This window comes from Ambystoma mexicanum, chromosome 4q (assembly GCF_040938575.1).
Source record: "Ambystoma mexicanum isolate Mex_15411 chromosome 4q, UKY_AmexF1_1, whole genome shotgun sequence".
In the NCBI taxonomy this organism is placed as follows: Eukaryota; Metazoa; Chordata; class Amphibia; order Caudata; family Ambystomatidae; genus Ambystoma; species Ambystoma mexicanum.
This window is the reverse complement of record NC_090928.1, coordinates 1,225,006,525-1,225,029,668: the sequence shown is the minus strand read 5'-3', so window position 1 is coordinate 1,225,029,668 and position 23,144 is coordinate 1,225,006,525. Positions and strand designations below refer to the sequence as shown.

General features: G+C 42.2%; 1 protein-coding gene across 1 annotated transcript in view; it reads left to right on the top strand.

Annotated features, from left to right (window-relative positions):
• RSPH9 (radial spoke head component 9) overlaps window positions 1-23,144 on the top strand; it is a 160,916-nt gene that overhangs the window by 28,736 nt on the left and 109,036 nt on the right. The window contains exon 3 of the mRNA XM_069608775.1: window positions 9,598-9,727. Within this exon, the coding sequence (XP_069464876.1) occupies window positions 9,598-9,727 (130 nt within the window). The remainder of the gene's footprint in view (window positions 1-9,597; window positions 9,728-23,144) is intronic.

Here is a 23,144-nt window from a genome sequence, read left to right as displayed (position 1 = left end):
CCCATCCAGCCCCTTCTTCGCACTTAGCATGTGGCCGCCTTAGCATGCACATTCTGCTCTGACCAGCAGTCCTCCCCGCCCCACTTCCCTGCACTTCTTACTGCACTTGCACGCTCCGAATGGCACAAGGCCTAGAAGGACTGTTTTTTTTTCTTAATCTGCTGTTGCACCTTGAAACACCATTTGCTATATTGGCGCATTATAAATCGCCTATAAATAAATAAAGACAACGTATAGCAACAAAGGTTCGAATTCCAGGCCCCGCTCTTGGAGAATGGTATTAAGCACATTACAAAAGATTAATTAATTAATAGTGATTTTTAAGCCCCACTTTCTTGACTTTTAAAGACCTATTCTTGAACACTGATATTGCTGCTGAAATCTCTTGCCTGAACACACATGCTTCTTAATTTACTGAGGTGGGACTTCAGTGTTTTTAATTAGTTATGTACATTGACTGTTTTTGATTCAGGCCCCCATTTTTTATAGAACCTTGATTGGACATTCCTTTATTTTGGTACTGCTGTACTATGGTTGTTTGTGTTGCAACTGCAACAGCTCACACCATACTAAGGCTGTAGCCTGAGCTCGGTCCACATTACCAAAAGCGGCAAAGGAGGTCTACCTGTCAGGTGACTCCTGTTTCACACTTCTGTTCGGGAACGCTGCTGATTTAATGGTAGTGTGGGGCTGAGTAGACTGTTTAGCAGCTGCTCAGCCCTATACTCCTGCAGAGCAGTAGTTCGTTCTTCACAGCCCTATTCAATGATGAGTGTTAATTTAATTTTTGTATTTATCAGGTGGATAGCTTAGGGGCAACACACTTGTCTTGGAAACAAGACAATTCAGAGCAGCACAGTTTCTGTATCCGGACCCAAGTTCAGACGCTGGACTCCGGCATGAAGTGCGATATAAAAGACTATTACATTTTGTATTATTATTATATTTATTGGCCGCTGACGTAGCTTCAAGCAGCAACTGAGCGCTTTACAGAGGTGTACAACATTACAGATGCATAACAGAGGTTCTTTTCAGTGATAACAACAGAACAGATATTCAGCAGGGGTAGGATACAGAGGAGGGGTACAGTTGTACCAGGTAGCGGGGAGGAGAAGGGCGGGGCGGCGTCTAGCAAGTTGGGTGGAGCGAGGGGCGACGTGATGACCTAGGCGTTGAGGAGATACTCCTTGAAGAGGTGGGTCTTGAGTTCTTTTCTGAATTAGAGGAGCGTGGGTGCGAGTCTGATGCCGACGGAGATGGTCAAGAGGCTGTGGAACGGAGCCACCAGTTCAAGGAAAAAATTGCATATAACAAAAGAGCTGTTTGCAAATGGAGCGGCATTGAATGGGAAGACTGTGTGTGTGGAAACCGCAGACAAAATCCGATTTCGAAACTGAAACGGATACTTGAGGGGGAAAAAAGACCCAGGCTTGATAATTCAAAGTCATCCAGACCACCGACACGAAACTCTAACATTGGAAATCAAGAGAGAAAAAAGTGCCAAGACAATGACATTGTTAGAGAAAATGAGGGAAACTATGAAGCAATCCCCATAATAACAAGGACAAATGAAGACTCTTCGGAGTCCGACGACAGCGAAAGCGCTGGATGGGAGTCCAGGAAAAGGAGGAACTTGGGACAGTTGTTTGTCCATAGAAGAAACCTCCTAGTCGGACACCAGGAAACAGAGGCCATTAAACCAACATGGGCCAAAGAGATGCAAGATTGGATTATTTCTGCAGTCTCGATAACTCTTGCTCCATTCATTAGTTGTATGAATCCTTGAGTGATAACTATAAGGACAGTCAACTTTACTCGCACTAATGAATACCAAGATGACATATGTAGAATCCGTAATGGAAGCTTTAAAAGAGAAAAGAGGTGGATAGAAAGAAATGATTGTCCTTAAATCGCTGATTGATCTGTCGCAAGATGCTAAATCGGACATGCAAATTTCTCTACAGGGAGTGAGAGAAATTTCAACACAGTTACTTAATTATATCTCTGAGACCACTACCACCCAAATAAAATCTTCTAAAAACGATGTGCTACCCTTTGAAAATGATTGCCAGATTGATCTTACAATGACTAACGCACGTGAGATCATCCCTCAAAATTGTAAAAACGCGGTTGCAATTGAGGCCGACATAAATGTTCCATCTACCAGCCGCACTGACTCAACGCTCATCAAGGAACAAATTGCAGAAAGTTTAGTAAACCAAGAGATGGTGTTTTTGGTAGTCACCGTAGAACCTAGTCAACTGAAAAAATTGAACACTATCCCAGAAAATGAATCTGGTGTAAACAACCCATTCTCCATTTTCGAACAGAAAAAGGAGACGGAAAAAACAATCAAACATGTGGAGGCAAACATCTCTGCAAAACAAAAAACATTTTTAAAAAAAGTGGATAGACCGAGAGAAATTCTGGAACCAAGAGTTTCCTGAAAAAAACAGTCTGCCAAAAGCAATGAAAAGTCCAGGTACAAGTCAAACCTCAGAGTTCCATGTACAATCAATTAAACAAAAAACATCAAAAGGAAAGCCTCTAAAGGACGTCTCCATGTCGGAGGATGAAGCCAGCGAGCTCGATGAAAGCATCCGGGACCTGCTTGAACTATCCGTACACGAAGACGGAGAACAAACTGAAAGTCCAGGACCACAGAGGAAGATCTGTGGCTTCCCTGACGAAGTGGCAAACGAAGTCCATGCGCGCAAAATATCTGTGAATGAGAGTGCCTTTCATGACCTTACGTGAAGAAATGGAAAAATGTAGGAGTAAAACTAACGGGTAGATTGACCTGATCTCATACAAATCTATAATTTCTCTTTTAACACAACCAAAGATTGCTAGTACGCAAACGAAAGAGCACCAAACACGTAATGGAAATCTGCGATGGAACAAGGAAAATGATGAGAATGCAAAGAAAAGAGCAACTTGTGACCTGGATACTGAAATAAGACTGACAAAGATTATGCCTGCAAAGGACGGATTTATTCTAAACCGGTCAACCATAATAAAATTAATACAGCATATCCCACGTTTCAGATTAATCCGCTCAGAAGACATACAAACTGTGAATTTTCCAAATTGAAACACAAACGATCAAGTTGTTGTGACACTAACTTCCAATACTATTGCAAAACTAATGATGGAGGCCATTGATGACTTTCAATCGCTGGGATTTGCTGTAAAGAAATACATAGATCAACATGAAAATGAGGCAAATAGAAAGAATCAAGATGAAAAGAAAATCTCTACACCTCAAACATGGAATCCGACAGTTGAAGGAGAATCACAAACTAATGACTTCGCAACAAGCTCACAAGAACATAACTCAAACGGTCAGGATGAAGATGAGTTTTGTCGGGAGGGGCTCAGAGAAAAAGCTCTTCTGAATAAGGCTAAAATCACTATCAAGGGAAGAAACGTACCAGATACTCAAAATCGATCGGTTCCAATTCAGTCGGAAGAACAAGACTCATGGAATTGGGTGCCACAACTCTGGCGAAACAAACTAAAGCCAAGGATGTGAAAAACATAACTCCCACAACATGGAAAATTGGGAGCTGGAATACCAGAGGTTTTCGGCACCTTTTCAATGAAAAACACGGGCAATTACATGACTTAGAAATAATATGTATCCAAGAATCCTGGCTACGCAGAAGACCGACTGCTGGCCTTCTGACAATGTTAAAAAATGGGAAAGATTTGTCTGTAGTAGAAACCATAAATCCAAGCACGTACATTCGGATAACGATAATTAAGTTGTCCAATCATATTCTAAAAAAATAGTGACTGCTTAGTGCTAATAAATGTATATTGGAAGCCCACAGATATGGAAGAAGACATCTTCGTGGATCAAATGGATTGACTTGCACTCTGAAAAATATTGTAATATACAAATAGTAATTTGTGGAGACTTAAATGCAAATTGTTTTGCAGAAGAGTGGGTCCATGAAGAACAAAAATAGAAAAAGTCTCAGAGGAAAAATCTGGATGGGAGAAATGGAGCATAGAGGTATTCCCAGAGTAATTGGCAACACAACCTGGACAAACGGACAGAAGACGGCAACGTTGGATTATATCTTTACATCTGGAAATATGTTATATACAATTCTGAGCTTAAAAGTGAAAAGTAGTCAATACAGTGATCACGATCCTGTTGTAGCTACAATAGAAAGAAGAATACATGAAAAAGAAAAAAAAACTCTATGGAGAGAGAAACTACATCTGGTACCGGATCAAAATAGATTAAGAATAAAAACAAAAGATATACCGGAGTTGACAAAGGAACTAAAAGGGTGGCAAGCTCGACAAAAACGGCAGACTACAATCAGATATTGACAGCTTTTAAGGAAAGTCAAGTCCAATCATCAAAACCAACATTTAAAGTGATCCACATATATGACAAAGAAGTAACCGAACAAAAAAAACAACTGAGGAAAGATTTGTGCCTTTTTGAAGACCTCAAGAGATCGAAATAAAATTGAGCTAATATGAAAAAGGAAACAACGTTATAAAAACGGGCAAAAATCACATAAAATAATACTTCTACAAAGCGATGCAGAAAGCATGTTTAGGGCAGTAGGAAGCTCAAATAGTAGAAATCTCTGGTAATTACAAAATGGAGAAAAAGGCAAAAGGGATCCATGCCTTTATAAACCCAATTGCAGAAAACATGTGGATAAACCACTTTAAGATCCTATTTGATGACAAAAAGCGTATGCAAGAGTAATCGGCTTTATATCAAAATGCTGTAGAGTCCTGGGACATGAGGATTTTGATCTCATTCCAATCAATCCCTATCAAGAAAGCAAGTGCGTCACCGGCCCATGGGCCTGATGGCATTTCAAATGTAGTCTTAAAAGCAACCCCTGAACTATGGGCTGATTTTTATGAGACACTATTCATAAGGATAGTGAAAGTAGGTAACATTCCTGACTCCTGGAAGGGCTCAATTGTGGTCCCTATTTTTTAAAAAGGGGATAGGATACAACCTATGAACTATCGCCCAATTGCCTTGCTTGATTGTATCGGAAAAATATTCTCCACATTACTTGTAACTCGACTAAAAAAATTGATCAGAGTCAAAATCCTACAATGTCCGACAATCAGGATTTGTGGAACAAGTAGGATGCAGCCTCAACTTGTTCCTAATAAGTATACTAAAAAATCCAGCATCACACAATAAGGGAAAGATCTATATGGCCAGCATAGATCTGCAGCAGGCTTTCGATAGTATAGACCGAGACCTGCTGTGGAGCAAGCTCAAATCGGATGGTTACCCAAATTACCTTCTAAAAGCGATAAAAGAACTTTACTCTGGCAGGTCGATGATGGTCAAATTAGTTGGATGTGGCAACTAGGAAAATTGAAACTAAAAAAGGATTAAAACAAGAATGCCCTCTGGCAGCCCCTGTGTTTAGTTATTACATCAAAGACATAAAAAGTATTCCAGATAATAAAACTTAATTCCCACCAAAAAATAAACGGCACCGAAGTGGGCAGATTGATGTATGCCGACGATGTAATTCTCTTTGGCCAAACGAAGATTGGTTTGCAAAGGTCTCTAAATCCGCTGGCGAAATACATGCTAAACAAAGACTTGAAAATAAATGTGGCAAAATCAGAAATCATGATCCTTGGCGATTATAGATAATATATATATTAGATAGGAAAAGCATACAAAATGAAAGATGGACTTTAGACGGTAAACAACTGAAACCAGTAAAGGCACTAAAGTATCTAGGAGTCCAGATAAGTATGTGAAAAAGCATGGACGGACACATTTGAGACTGAAGGCAAAAAATGTGCATATCAAGGATCGACCATAAACAGAAAATATGGGATATTTTCGCTGCAACCGATAATTGCCTTCCATGGCCAAAAAGTGTCCCCTGCTTTTGGTATATGGAGGAGAAACCTGCCTCGGAATAAAACCGGAGATGTGGAAACTCCTAGAAGGTCAGTCTTGGAAGCATATTGTACGACTACCAAAATCGACTCCAATAGCTATAATCCGTCAAGAATTAGGACTGATATCGCTCTATGCACAAGTCACTTGGAATAAGTTGAGGCTGTATAGAAAGACAACCGCAAATGATCACCCTCCACAATTTAAAGTCTAATAATGTACAAACCTGGAAATAAAGAACATGTATTAGATGAATGGAAAGCAGAATGCAATGCAGTATTGAAAAATCTGGGAAACGCAGTAAAAACATTAATCGCAAATCAAATGTTGGTAAAGAAAAATCTCTGGGCCGAGGATTGGCAGAAAACCGAAGAGGTAAGATCTAAATCCAAGACCCACACAATGTTCGACTCGGACTGGGGATCGATTAATGTACTCCCCATGTATTAGAAAAAATTCCCTCATGTCAAGCAGCGAGATCTACTGCTAAGATTTAGTTTAAACGTGTTGCACAATAAAACCACACTGCAAAGATGTGGGAAATACCAAAATTGCTCAGACTGCCGACTTTGCAAATCTGAAAGTGAAACATCAAAGCATCTAATTCTTTTTGCCAAAACTAAAAGATCTGAAGGCGATTCATCTATATGAGAAAATCAAAGATCTAGCGGCTGAGCACTGGTAGAAACAGATACATGGCTGTCAAAATATGAAAACTAATTTCACCACTGTAAAGTTTCTAGAAGCGGTGTTAGAAAAATTGGAGGAAGAGGGATGAAAGAACAAATTGTGAAGGACAAAAGATAAGTCATCAGTAAGAGAAAGGCTTGTAGAGACTTTTTGAAGACCGGCGTGTTATTTTTTTTTCTGATTTTATTTCATTGTATTAAAGTGAAAATGGTGAAAAGTTTGTAACAAACTATTTCACATTAATAACATTTTTTTTAAAAATTAACATTTGATTTTTAAGTACAAAAGTTAATATGCAAGTAGAAAGGTAAATAAGGTAGGGATGAAACTACAATGCTTGGGTCCACGTGTTTTGAAAGACTTTCTTTTAAAAGTCTGCAATTTGTCTTGCACTTTTTGGTCGACCTGAATTCAAGCACTTTATTTTGTTATGATGGAGGGTTGCCCCATCCTCTACCCACCTAACCCCACTTGCACATATACATATACATGTACATGCAATTGGTCTATTCCACAAAATGCACAACTGAAGTACATACATCCTTTCAAAAGAAAGTCTTTCAAAACATGGGATTCCCAAAGAAATGTGGGAACTTATTAAAGTGTATGTGTACAAAATGTATTAATTCAAGTAGGTGGAGTAGTAACAACAGTGAGTACTTACGAAAATGTTTGTCCAAGTGTGAAAGATGAAACAAAGATAATTAAGTGCTGAACACAGGGGCGTTGCTAGGGGGGGGTTAAGGGGGCTATAGCCCCTGATCTTTTGGTTGTAGCCCCGGATAGAATCTCAGGAGCTACAGCCATAAGACTAGCTAGCCCCCAGTCCCAAATGTTCCGACATCAGCTTAGCCCCGTGTCTTTTCCAGACCTAGCAACTCCCCTGGCTGAACATATGAAAGTACAGAAAGAAAAAATGGATCAAATAAGGCATTGGAGAGCAAACTCTGGAGGGAAGGCAGCTGTGGGGAGAGAGCTTACAGCGTTTAAGAAATCTATTACCACAAACATTGGCAACAGACAAATGGTGTCGGAGATATTTTCAATTCTGATGGCAGGGGAGTTGGGCCAGGTATGGGGTTACATGCATAGATGGAAAAAGACATTGGAGATGGATATCCCAAAGACCACTGGGAACATCTTTGGGTGGATATCCCCAAGTTGACGAGGTCGACCCAGGTCAGAGAAACATGGTATGAAATACTGGTTCAGTGGCATTACACACTGGAGAGATTGCACACAATATTTCTGTCAACCTCGGAGAAGCGTTGGAGGGGTTGTGGCATGAAATGGGATTGGAAACACATTTGGCGGGAGTGTCCGGACTTGGGGAGGGGGGTATTTTGGGAGGAGGTCACAACCCATATAAAATCATTGGCAACCCTCGAGGTAACTCTGACCCCCAGGAAATGGATGTGTGGTTTGTTTGATCCGGAAATTCGCTTACCCACCAGAACACATGGTAAAGCCTTTATGTTAATGGTAATAGCGGCATGGCTGGTGATTGCAAAATGTTGGAAACAAAAGCGGTCGCCAACGATGAGAGATTGGTTATTGAAACTGTGGGGGTTTATGGTGATGGAATAGATGACATATAATTTGCAAGGAGAAATTGGGAGGTTCCAACAAGATTGGGTAAAGGTTTTGGACTATCGTAAAGGGGACTATGTAAAAGCTTATTTGCACATGTTTCTTTTTTCATGTACTGTATGGTTAAGAGATGCATTTTGCAATTTTTGCACATGTTTATGCTGCTGTTTTGGTTCTGCTTATTTGCACAAGCTCATGCTGCTAATTTTGGCTTGCACTTGCACTTTATGCCTTCCATCTCTAGTCCCAGTATGACATACCGCCTGGGTTTTAACTTTTGTATACATGAACTAGCTGTTTTTATCCTGACATAGATTTGACCCATTGTGGTCTCTTTATACCATCAATGTATTTTATTCTACTCTACGTGCAACCCTCATCTAATTTTTTTAGTGCACTATGTCCTTATTGTGTGTGTAATTGTCCTCTTTCGACCAGGAATCCACAGTGGAACTTGGGGCGCATTTGGTTTGGTTCATGTGGCTTAGTCCATTCTCTTGGTCGCCTCCCTTATTATTTTAGGGCTGCCTTTATATTGTGTGCACTTTGCACTTTATTTATTGGCTTACTTTGACACTTTTTGCCGGCTCATCCCGCATTTCTTTCTTGGCTCCAGTGTGGGTAGATTTCCGCCCCCCACTACAATATGGCTGCCATTGAATCCATGCCTCCATGCACCCTTCATTCCATTGACACAGTGAAAGGACTACATGATTTTATAACTATGCTTTGGTCCATTTTTCCCTTACGTGACCAAGCGCTCAGTTGAGCATGAAACGCGTTGTCTGCAGGTTGTGCCTACTGGCGTCCTGCCTCTGTTTCTGCTGCTTTCCCAGCCGTGTTTTTACACAATTTTGTGTTTGTTTCATTAAACTTTTTTATGACCTTCCTCGTGTGAGCTGCGCCTTTTTTGTTTGGATTTTGCCATCTGATCCGCGGAGAGTGCGGTCTTCCCTCTCTCCTCTCTTTTCTTCTGAATATATATATATATATATATATCAGTGGTGTCCACATAATTTGAGAATATTGGACATTATGTAAAAAGAACGATATCCCAGAGACTACCTGAGATGTCGAAAGATATGAGAATGCTACTTCTGCCGAGTGGAGGTGGAGAAGGGTGACTGGAGGGGGGGCGGGTTAATGTTATTCAATTCAAAATGCCAATAAAAATAGGTTACAAAATAATTAGCATGTTTGTATGGAGGTAAGTAAAGCACTAACGCAAATGTATTAAGTGATGTGTGTATGTTAATGAAAAGTGATCCTTTTTAGTAAGTTAAGCAATCTGAAGTACAAAAGAACTAGGGAAATAAGGCAAACATCTGTGAAATATGAAAATGTAAAGCTCCTTTAGTTTAGTATGATTTGATATGCTTCCATCATTTTTCTATTTCAAGGTGGCGGTCAAGGAGGAGTCACGTCTGATCGCCACAATTGCCGACATAGAAAAAGAGGCGGCGGTAGTTCCTCGGGGAGCATACATCAAGACCCCGCTTGGCCACATCCAAAGGAACCGGAGCTTTCAAGGTACTGGCGGAACTGTCGAAAAAGGGAGAGGTTGCAGAATCAAACTGATTTTAGTAACAGTATATTACATAGCTCACTCTAAAGCGATGTTCTGACCAAACTGTAATCCTTCTGGAGCTGCAGATGATTACAGCAGCAAGCTCTTTCTTCTTTACCACTTTAATGGGTTCTTTAGGTTGCGTCTCTTAAGAGTGTCTTAGCTTCGTGACTCTAACTTAAAACCAATTGATTCTTGTCTCATCTCTCGGTCGTTAAGTGTTTAGTGAGAAAAGAAGATTGAACGCAAAAAAGTTAGAAACATTTTATTGAATCCTAAAGTTCACAATTCAATCTTTCAGTATACCTTGCTTACTTCAAATTCAAAAATATTAGTCCATTTTCTTTGCTTCTATTTTTAACTGAGTTCTTTTATTTCTTACCTTTTATAATTTATCACTGGTAACAATTACAAAAATATATATATTCAAAACGAGAGATCCCAATGATCTGCTGCATAAACCTGCATTCTTACAATACACGGACTCTACGCAGTATTGGTGATGAGATGACTATTGCTCTACAGGAGGACAGGGATGGGTAGTGGCTAAACTGCCTACTCGGCCTCACACTCCTACTACTAAACCAGCAGTGATCCCAATCATAAAGGTGAAACAGGCACAGCCCAGCAGGCATTCTGCTGTCGACAATGTTGGTAATATGAATCAAAGGCAGGCTGTACTCTTCAGGTAGGGTGTGAGCTGGTAGAGAAGCAACACAAACAACAATACTATGGTGGTACCCAACAAAAACGGAATGTCCAATCAACGTTCTATGAAAAATAGGAAAATGCATGGTGAAACTGCTAAGAAAAGGTGAACCCCTCTGTGAGGGGGAATGCCTTCTGCGCAGGTTTGAAAGCCAGAGATTATTGCAGTTTTACTATTTAGAATGTTGATGGTTGTTGTATCGGAATGTGAGCTCTACTAATCGGACCTAGTTTTCTATAGTGCACATGTGTTCTCTTGCCTGGTCTACTGATATACCAGCAGCTTCCAGGGCAACACTGCAGCCACAGAGGAACGTGCCTTCCTGATAACAGTCTGTTGGAATTCAAATGTACTCTAACTTCAATAGGCTGCCTTTAACAGTGGGTGGCCATTCTGTAAAATATGACTGTAAAGCTGTATCGGGTTTGATATAGTATTCGAGGGGGATGTACAGTTGAGCATTGCCAAAATCATCTGATGTCCTTTTATTATCAATTGGTTTCCTGCGACTTCTACAGTTGCCGGCGTGTTTGTGTGTTACTGTCTGGGCCTGGGGGCTTCACCCACAAGAGGTTGGGTCCCACCCTTGATCGAGGATGTGGGGGGAAGGAGATATCCTTTGTTCTCTGCCTGGGAATGCTTGACACCTGCCTCTAGATCACTGTCAAGTTATTTTCGAGCTGTTACGATGCTCAACAGAGCTGCCTTGGGCATTCTATACTTATTAAAACACTTCAAACCATCGACTCAGCCACGCCTGCCTGTTCTCCAGTGCCTTCGATCCAATTCCCACCTTTCAAACTGCAATGCGTCATTGGACCTGGTCGAAATGGCAGACCACTACAGTTCAATCAACGTGGCAAGACATCACCGAGCCTTTGAACTGTGAAGATCTACATGTCATGTTTCCAAGGTTCCTTCGAGTCTACGATCCATTGCCGCTTATTGAAAAGCACAGTTTGCCTCCTACCCAACCACTCGACCGTCTCAACATCACATATGTTTTCGAGCCTCCAGATGATTTTAAAGGTATACCCCAGTGGTTCTGTCCCCTGTTCTGGTATTAAGGTCCCTAGTAACTGACAAACAAGCACCTGCATACCTTTTCTAAGAAGCATACAATTGCCTGCATAACTCTTCTGTTTATACCCCTCTTAACCAAAAGTGTGCATATTTTCTGTATTGCATTACAAGGATGGGTTGTTAGTGTTTTCTCTATCCTTTTAGTTTGATTAAAGTCTCAGATTTCTATAGAACCTTGATATGCCATTTTTCTTATTTTGGTACCACCACACAATTGTTTTTTTGGATTCTTCCTTGCTGGTTCACAGCCCACGGGAAGACTACAGCATGCCCTCGGTCTGTGCTACCTAAAAGAGGTAAAGGAAGTTGTACCATTCTTGAGATCACTGCTGTAGTAGTGTGGGCCTGAGTATTCGTTTAGAAACCACTTCTCATCCCTGCAGTACTGCAGAGCAGTAGTCCTTTGCTCACACTGGAGGCCAGCGGTTGGAGATCCAGCTTTGACTGCTGCTACAGCTTCATCAGCCAACATAAAAGAACTGTGCAGGTGAGGTTAGAAGCACTTTTGGGTCATTTCTGTGGTATGGAACTGAACATGGATTCTAAGAAGGGCTTGAAAGGCAGTGCCTTTCACAATCTGTGTCCGGGAAGGGAATGCCCCACTGGCAGTAAGGTTAGTAAGCCTGAAGTGCTAAAGACCCCATCAAGCTTTTGGGGAGGCAAGGATAGCTGAGGAATCCCTGCGGATGGGTAGTGACCCTGAATCCCAAAGGGAACTACCATTTCCATAGGGGGGCATAGTTGAAGAAAAGGACATTGATCGCTGTTTATGCCTTTCTTCTCAAACGTAGGCTAGCTTGGTTTCTGAAAAGTCCCAAGTTTCAGCCAGGTCCTACAGTAGCTGTGCTGGGACCATCTGTTAATACAGCATTTCCACCTTTTGGAAATCTAGGGCCACTTTGTAGCTATTTCTTGATTTGTAGTTCCAAACAATTAAACAGTGAATTTAGAACAGCATTCATAGATCCAAATCATATTTCCCAATTATATCCCCTTGTCCCCGGGGCATTCCAAAAAGAAGTAATATCAAAATGAACATAAACTCTGTGTTGATTTTCAAACTGTCCTACTTGTGCATCTTGTGGCCTTTCAGGAATCTATAAATCAGTCCTAGACTAGAAAACAAATATGGCCATTACATAGAGCCATTTTTTGTAGGAGAAGTGAATTCCTAGGTCTAAGGGTATGTACCAATTTCTCCATCGCCCCTCCCTCCCAGAATGTCTGAAGCCATAAAGGAACGTCAGGGGATCTGCCATCCTCCAAGTCAGCCGCAATGGCACCTTTAGCTGTCATAAACATCAAGCAGATGATATTCCAGTCCAACATTGGACTGTCCACATGTTGTACCAGTCTTAGCCATAGAAGAATATTAAGAGGGTCCTTTGTGTTCGATAGGCTGTCATCTCCTCAATAGCAGCAGGAACAATGTTCCAGGAAACAGAAGGTTTTGTCCAAGCCACCCAAATGTATAGTTTGGTACCCTCCTGATCATAGCCTGTCACAAAATGTGCTGTGCAGGAGTAAAGGGATGAGAAGTGGCTAAACCGCCTACTAGGCCTCACGCTACAACTAAAATAGTAATGATCCCAATCATGAAGGAAAAACAGGCACAGCGTAAAAGGTATACATCCTTTGCCTCGTGTGGTAACGTGGGCAGAGGGTAGGTCACATCTTCAGCAGGGGCAATAGTACAAAGTCTCCAAAATAATAGCATGTCCATTCAATGTTCTATACAAATATATATCATTTTGTTAAACAATAAAAAAGCAATCTAACTAAAAACACATAAAATACAGATTATTGTAGTATGGCACTCTGGATACCTGAGCAGAGGGGATTCAGGCAATAAATTGCAGCAATGTCACTGTTCAAAAAGACATGTCTTGGAAGAATAAGGTAGAAAAGGTGGCTTACAAGACACTATAGTCCCAGAGAATGGACCAGGTGGACAGGGTCTAGAGTGTCTGCTCCTTTCACAGTTTGAAGGCATCAAGCACGGCCCCAGCAGTCCTAAGACCCTGCTTGAAGCAACAAAACCGGATTCTAGCTGCTCATGGGCCTCTAGGCGAGTCCAAGTCCAGAGGCTCTGGGATAAGGTGGTGTCACCTTCATATGTACTCCCACTCCAGGGAGCTTGGTTGGCACCTACGGGGGTTCCTTCACATCCAGTGACAGGATCCTGGATCCAATGCAGCCAGCAGTTGGGGCCTTAGTCCAGCAGCAGTGTACACCCAATGCGCCCTGGGGCTGATTGGGGTTGTCCTCTGCCTTGGATGCCGCATGTGGTCACCTCTATGGCAGAGGACTTTGGAATGAACTGCACTCCCAGCAGAGATCCAAACGTGTATTCCTATTCTTCCTGCTGTTCAAAGATGAATCAAGGAAGGAGTGAGAAGCCCCTTCCTTATAAAGGCAAAGTGTTACAGGTATTGGTCAAAAAACAAGCCTGCTGTAAGGAGTCCCTGCCCTGTTATTGTAACAAGTGACCTTTTGCCTTCGAACATCATATCTTGAGTGTCTTGTTCTGCAGGAAATGCAGGCTACAGGAAGGTATAGAGCCCTGACAGAAAACCAAGATGTTGGGCCCCATTCTCAGGCCTCCCTGGATACTGTACCTACGCCCCTTTCCCATGCCTGCTGACTTCAAACGAAATCTGGTTTGCAGCATCCTGGTATAAGGCTGGTATTGTGCTGCATTTCAAACACTGATTCCCACGAGATCTTTTTCTGAAGGGTCCTGGGCTTGGAGTTGAAGGTGGTACTCTTCCTCCATGGGATTAAGTAGGGGCTGTGTCCTGGCTATTGTCTCGCTTGGCAGTAGTGGAGATGGCCAGGCTAGCCATGAATACACATTACACTGTCATTGCCAGGCCTTGGCTCATAGAGCTGTGCAGTGGCTTTCATAATTGTATGCTCTTACCCGTCGCCATACATGCATGGCTTCGTTTTTTTTTTTTTTTTAGAGATTAGCCTGCCACCAGCCTGATTAAGGAAGACCACTATTACACTATAGAGAAGAGGCGAAGAAATGAAATTTCTACCTTTGCTGCAGAGACTTTGCATCCAATGGCTGCCAGGATTGTACATGTGACCTTCGGAGCTTCCCTGTGCCACAGAAGAGCAGGCGCTGCAGGTGACTAGTGCAGTGAAAGCACCTGTGTGTACTATGCCTGCATCATGTTATATAATAGAAATAAAAAAGCCGGGCTTTCATACCCTCACAGATGGAAATTGGTCACAAATACCCTTTAGCAATCCCACAAGACAGTGTCTTTCCATTTAAATTTCTCAATCTTGCGCGGGTTCTATTCCAGTGAAGCATCATTTATGATTTGTCTCTCAGCTGCCTGCACTCCCTTGTTCGTCCTATGTCTATTTAGCTGTATTCAGCCTATATTTACATCTTTGTGGTGTTCGTGAGCACCTCAGAAATTTATACAAGGTGGAAACCAACCCCAGCAAGACATTTTCAAATTCAGCATGTGGACAGGTGGACGTCCCTGTTTTGTGGAATGCTGTACCCAGTGCCATAGGTTTTCTTCCAGTATTTCACTGCACAAAGGATTTTATCCCTTGGTCCTTCAACAGGTCAGATAGACGACAACACCCTCCCTGCTGCCAGGCACTAAAGGTTCCCTTGATCATAGCAGAGGAAACCTTAGAATTCCCATCTATGGGAATGAGGGGAGATGAGAAGGTGGTTAACACCGGTTTGTTGGACACTGCATCCCCTGTTTTGAGCACCTGGCCTTTATTCTTGGATAGGTAGGTATTATTGGGATGATCCTCTTCTGGTATCCAACCAAATATTACTTTCCGGGATCTGCCTACAATGGTATGGTTCACAAGGGCCCAAGCTGTGTCTATTTCTGATTAAGTCCGCTCACATATACATATATGTCTGCTGCAGAGTCTTTTGGTTGCGGTTGTGAGAAGACTCTACAGTGTTTGCTCCTGTATCTCTGAGGAACTGTGACCTGCTTCTAGTCCTCCTTTTGTTTCAACTGGTGCTTCCTTTAAAACACCCAGAAAGCCGCGGAGCGGCCGCGGAGTCTGCTGCAGAGTCTTTTGGTCTTTAGGCTCTGCAGGCTCCGCGGCGCCCGCCCGCCAAACCCTGCCTCCGGGTTCGCTGGAAACCCGTGCAGATTGACTGCCTTTTACTGCTGGCTGCAACACCTTGACTGCCTTCCCGGTGAGACACACCCCCCCCCCCCTCGGGGGTCACATCCCCTTCCTCATCCCTCCCCCCTCATCCCTATCCTCCTTTCTACGATTCTCTCCTTTCCTCCGTTTCCTCCCTCTTCTTTCGCGCTTCTGCGCATTCCCACCCTCCCATCTGTTTAGTTCAACTCTTTGTTCCCCCTCCCTTTCTTCCACCCTTCTTCTACGCTACTCCACCCGCTCCCCCTCCTCTCGCCCTTCTTTTTCAGCTTTCACCCCTCCGGAGGTCACTTTCTGCTCCGACATCAGCAGAGACCGCACCCTTTACCCACCCCATTGTTTGTGCTCCCTGCGGGCCCCTTGGATTCCACTCTCCCCCTCTCTGCACCGCTCCACCTCAGCAAACCTCACCTGCTTATCTCCGATGCCCACAGCCTCGCTGTTCTCCAGCGTCCGACTGCCTCCTGCTCCACTGCAGAGCGGACGGCGGGCCCGCGCTCGCACCGCTCCGGCTCACCGCTCTTGACTGCTGATCCTCGGCGCCTACGGCCTTGCCGCCTTACAACGTTTGTTTGCCGCTGTGCTGCCCTGCCTCAGCAACTTTGCCTGTCGATCTCCGACGCCCACAGCCTTGCTGTCTTCCCGCGTCTGCCTTCCTGCTGAGCAAACGCCTAGCGGATAGCGAGCTCGCGCTGCCACTTCACCTCCACGGATCAGGATTCGTTTCTTCACCTAGATTGGCAATCATCACCTTCCTAAAAACGTTTTAAGAAAAATAACAAAACAAAAAAAAAAATATTGGAATAGAAGGAAAGATTCAATGAAAGACGCCCGTCCCTAAAGAACTCACTGGGCCAGTCTTCTATTGTGCCCACAAAACACCGAACTTCCAACATCTGCCTCCCTGCTGACATCTACCCCGAAATAAAAGCTATCTTTAACATCATACTTTCAAATTGAAGAAAGCGGCGATCAGTGCCAAATACAAACAGGAGACCGAAAGGGTTTACCCCTTGGATCCTGCACCACTGACCATTCCCAATATAAAAGCGAAACCAGCAGAAGATCCTAAAGCTTCATCTTATCGAGCTGAAACAACGAAAACCGACATCTACACGCCAACACCAGCCAGGAGACCGAAAGGGTTCGTCCCTTGGATCCTGAATACCACAACATCTATACCATACCTTCAATTACTGCTACGAGACCGAAAGGAACACATCCTTGGTTCCTGTCGCTGTCCAGGAGACCGAAAGGGTTCGCCCCTTGGATCCTGAACGCGACGCCATCCAAATCCTACCCTCAACTACTGCTGGGAGACCGAAAGGAATCACATCCTTGGATCCCAACACACTCTGATCTTACCATTGCTCAGAGGACCGAAAGGGCTCACCCCCTTGAAACTGAATTCTACATCAATAAAACCCTACCTGTAAAAACTTTTGGGAGACCGAAAGGACAATTTCCTTGGATCCCAACTGAATACATAGTGACCCAACGATGATGACGACAACTCGACCCATCAAGCAACATCCCATCCAACGTCCAAAAACAAGACAAACAACCAAACTAGCAACAGCTAGTACTACGGAGCAAGATCTATCACAGCTAACAATGGAACAATCTTTTAACAAAGCGCAACCTTTAAAGGAAACCTAAAACCTCTGTTACTAAACCCTCAACCCACACAAGAATCTCAGTTCATCACAGAAATCGTCTCAGAAAATGACAACTTTATCCAGGAAATTCTCCAACCTCCGCCTGAGACACAAATTGCTGTAGACCACCAACAATTCAACTCAACAGAGCTGCTACCTCTGGAAATCAAAGCGCAAGTTCACAATCCGTGCACTTCGCGACCCCGATCTGAAAGGCCTGAAAATTATCCTTCTGCCAGCCTTAGCAGAAAAGAGCGACCTACAAATCACAATTCCCTTGGTAACAAGACACATGAACATATACCAAATCCTCCAACCAACAATGAAGAGCATACAAAAATGGCATCTGAACAAATCCGAGCAAGTGCAACAAATGGCCAAACTCCTGAAACTAGTGTCACATCATACGAAATGAGCACCAAACAAAAAGCAAAAGATATCCCCAATCACCCTGTTGGTAAAGACACCGCACAACACCATCCAACGGAACTGCGAGAAGACACAAATACCCAACACCCAGCAGCGATAACATCCCAACAGACGAAGAAAGAAAAAGCAAGACTTGCAAGACTCGCGTGGCTTCATACCCACAACTCTATCAAATCCACACTTTGAGTGGACTCTACAATCCCTAAACCAAGAACCAAAGTGGCAAGATTATCAATGAACATTACAGAAATCGAGTCAATAATGACAACCATAGAAAAAAGAAAAGAAATATTTGGAAATTTAACAGAACCAAATCAAATTCAACTAACATCGACACTGTACATCTTGCACGGCACTCAAAACATACCGTTGAAAAAAGAACCGCAATCTGATCTCGCTGAAGGAAAAACAACTCATACACGCTCTAACTATGACTCAGATGACTTTTTACACCCCAGATCCCATAACTAAGAACTCAAAACCAAGCAATCCCCAACAAATGTTAGCGCCACGCAAAATCATGATCCTTCTGAAGAAAACATAAACCCGAGGATTCCTACAATATGCTCATCGCAACACACTCCCAAGCGATGATCCCTTTCTTGAAATTACACGAAGATATGAAGGATCAAGCAACTCTCCTAGCTTTAATTCACTCAAAACAGATTCACATGGAACACTTTGTCTCAACAGTTGAAACCCGCCTGTCAGTCGAATCAGACGAAACACATCGATGGCAACAAAGACTGGCTGAAATAGCGAGAGATGACCGGCAAGAAAAAACAAAGCTCACAGCAGAATTGCTACAGATGCTTAAAGTACATCACCAGCAACAATCGAACATACCAAACGACCGAGGAACCACGAGCCTCCTTCATCCAAACCCAGCACAATATCCAACGGAAACAAGTGCGTTTGGTAAACAGGCACCAAATGAACCAGACAAAACTACCACCACTCAAAAGCCAGAGGCAACCAACTTAAATAAATCAACTAAGAAACCAACAGAAGCCTACCAGATCTTTGCAAAGGAAAAAACAATAAATGATGCAAAACTCACACAGCAGAAAAATATCAAAAAACGACAAACGGGATCGCAGGCATTTCTAAGAACCGTGAATCAGAATACTCAACCTCCATAACCACCAAAGCAAAAAACCACAACCCGTACAATACTACCACCTACCAGTACACAGAGAGATCAAGAGCCCACAATTCAGATACACTCAAGTATCGCAACTTATTCCACCGCAATCACCCATTGATGAAGAACTGCTCATCCTATCCACTCATGAAGAACAAGCATTAGAAAATAACCCATACTCCTTTCAACCAGTAAACCAGGCGGGCTTCATAATAATTGACGAATACTCTTCAACTTATGAACAACAGCCAAATAAAAATCAAGATAAAACTACAGATCTCTCATTAGAAGAAATCTCAGACATCTCGATGGAAAACGAGACAATAGAAGAAACGAGAGACGAAACCTAATATCAAATCTCATCGGTCTCGCTTATGAGAACACTGCAAGATTCTACTGAGCAGAACCAAATCCTCCCAATATTTGTCAATCCACTACGACAGAATGAAATATGTGAAATCCACATTGAAAATGAAACCAAAAGACTGGAACCAATAATCCTAAATAGAACCAATTTACTTTGTCTCTTTGGCGCAATACCTCACCTGAATAAACTAACAACAAAAGACATCGATCTCATAACCTTCAAAGACGACTCAAATTTAGATAAAATTGTTATAGAGATACCTGATCGTGACAATCAAGACCTCATTCTATCAATGCGAGCCCAATTACAAAAACTTGGTTTCACATGTTGGGCTTCAACATATACAAGACTACCCAATAAACCGAAAAACAAAGAAACCACAAGGAGCGAGAAAAAGAACTACTACCAAACAAAATCAGATACAGTAAATCAGTTACCCGAATATAACAGACTTGACAGATGCCTAAGTAACCCGCCACAAACACGTCAGTCATGCAGAAATGATCTACCGAGTAGAAGAAACTATGACTCAGACACCTCTTTCACAGACACCGCATCTACAAATGACTCTATAATGTCCAATTCATAACAACTAATCAAGCTCGGGTTCACGTGGTCCCTCTGCTCGTGGAACACTAGAGGGAACCTACACCTTTTTACGAACCCATCTACTGATCTTGACCAATACCAAATCATATGCCTTTAGGAAACCTGGCTCAGTGACCCACTAGCATGCAACGGTTTTATCACGTTTCTCAATCCGGCTATTGTGCAAAAACAAGGAAGACCTGCATCTGGACTCCTCACCTTAATCAAGATAAACCCCTACAGCACAGTAATGACCTCCGAAAACATAAATCCTTGGACCCAACTCACTATACTGACCTGTACAAAAATTGATCAAAACGGAGAAAGTAAAAATACTTTTAATCCTAAACCTCTATTGGAACCCAGCAGCAATAACGATGGATGCTTTCCTAGAAGGAGTTTTCCTGTCAATTGATAAAGCTACAACAAAACATCAAATACTGGAAATAATAATCTGTGGCGACTTGAACATCAAGCTGCACAACATGAATGGCTGCCTGCTAACCCTCTCAGAACTCTCCCCAAAAGCAAGGAGATGGATTAAAGAAATCACGACACAAAATCTGACTCTCTTGAACCATGCAACTACCTCTACACCCTACACCCCAACATGGACCAGAGGATCATCTCATGCAATTATTGATTATATATTTCTGACAGCCTACAGCAATCAGTCACAAAAGTACAAACGGTACCCACCGACAAAAGCGATCATAATCAACTCACTGTTCACTCTCAACCTTTCACCCAATTAAGTGAACCAGCAATATCACCAGTGCTCGAGCTAAATGGTACAACATCAAGACTAAGGATTCCACAACCAACTCTAGCTACTCTGCCAAAAGAATTTCAAGATGCCAACTTGACAGATCATGAAAAACTCAACTATGAATGGATCTTACTTCCTTTCCGACAAACCATCAAAAACCGTCTTCACAAAGACCACCGTCACACATACAATCAAGAAATTGCTGAAAGAAAAAAATGTCTAAACCGAACAATACGACAGCTAAAGAAAACCTCACCTGCACAGAGTAGGAACCAGATCAAATCCTTGAAACAGATCCATTCCAATTGGATCAAATCCCAAAAAATCGTAATCCAACAAGCAGACGCAGAAAACATACTGAAACTCCATAAGACTCACAATACCAGAGAGCTCTGGAACTTGCTCAATGACAACCACCAAAAACAACATAAACTTACAGCTAACGTACCACAAGAAACTTGGATAACCCACTTTGCGAACATCTATGCATCACGAAGAACAGATCCTCAGAACACACTGTCTGTAACAGAACCAACATGGAAAGTACATGTGGAATTCGAAGACCTCATGCAACTGATTAAAAATTTGAAAACCTCCAGAGCACCGGGCCCTGACGGCCTATCCAATGCTGTCATTAAACAAGACCCAACTGCCTGGGCGAACTTCTTATGCCACATTACAATTTTGATAAACACACTTCACCGAATACCCAACTCTTGGAGGTCGGCAATAATTGTACCAATTCACAAGCAAGGACCAAGGGAAGATCCTCAAAATTTCCGTCCGATTGCCCTCCTCGATCCGTTAGGAAAACTAATTGCAGCAGTACTCTTAAAACAACTAACCACATGGGCTACAAAAAACAACAAATTCTCAACTAGGCAAACAGTATTCACGGCCAACGTTGGAACAAATCTCAATTTGATATTATTACAACTAATGAAACATGAAGCCATCAATTCTAACACCAAAATATACGCAGCATTCATTGACCTAAAGATGGCCTTTGATGCAATCTCACATGAAAAACTATGGGCGAAACTTAGAGCATGGAACTGCCCGCCGAATATCCTTGAACCGATCATCCTACTATACTCAGAAACAACCATAAAAGTAAGATTATCGAAACAAGGAGCTACAACTTTCGCTATACCAACAGCAAATGGACTAAAACAAGGATGCCCTCTGGCAGCAATACTTTACAACCTGTACACTGCTGACATTGAAGAACATCTAACATCCAACAAAACCAACACTCCAAAAATCAACTCGATACCAGTTCCGGCAATGGCATATGCAGACGATATCGTTCTGCTAGATAAAACACCAACTGGACTCTCTGACAGCCTTGAGTCAATATATGGGAACTAACAAATTAACAATCAACACTGGGAAAACCAAGACAATGATTCTCACGAAACCACCCACAAAAAAAATCATACCAACCGATTTTTACCATCGACGACTCCAAAATTTAAAACGTGACATCCTTTAAATACCTTGGCATTCCAATAAATCAATCGAAATCAGAAGACCAATGGATAGACAAAATAGATCAAACAGTCCAAACCCTGCCAAGACAAGGATGTATACTTCATAGAAAATATGGCAAGTTTTCTTTCAATCCCATCATCGCCTATTACAGACAGAAGTATATACCGATATCAACATACGGAACAGAGGCAATGCTGAATGCCCACACAATTAACTGGATGAAATACGAATCAATATTTTGGCGAAAAATCCTTCGGCTTCCACAAACATACCCAATGCCAAGAATACGCTATGAACTGGCAACCCAGTCAATCGACTCCTTTGTACAATGGAAAAGATTAGACATTTATTGCAAAATTCTCACAGATGAAAAAACACCAGCTATCCAAATTCTACGAGCAAAAGAAAACACCTTTAATACTACAATATTCCAAAAATGGAAATCCTCAATGAGAATTGAAATGGAAAACGAAGACATATCAGAAGAACTCTCCACGCTTCGCCCACAACATGCAAAAATAAAACTCTTGCATAACGACTGGATAAAGACCATTCAAAAAAAGAATACCTACAAACAGAATCTTCAATGCACAAAAGATAATAGAAAAATTCATGAACCACCAGCCTACTTGCAAATCTTCCCAGGCCAAACCATTCGTACAATGTTTCTAAAAGTACGTCTGAACATTCTTCCCACAAATTCATACTTATCTACAACAAGACAGATTGATGCTGTAAACAACTACTGCCGGTTCTGCAAAGACAAAGAAATAGCTGAAACTATTTTCCACTTGGTCATCGAATGCAAAGAACTCTCCCCTCAACGTAAACAATTTGGAATGTTCTTTCAACTGTCAGCCAAACAAATGACCACCCAAGAAAGGTGGGCCACTCTCCTTAGCGGCAACAATAACAAATACACCTACACAATTGCCCTTTTTTTAAGCTCTATACTCGAACTAAACAAAAAAATAA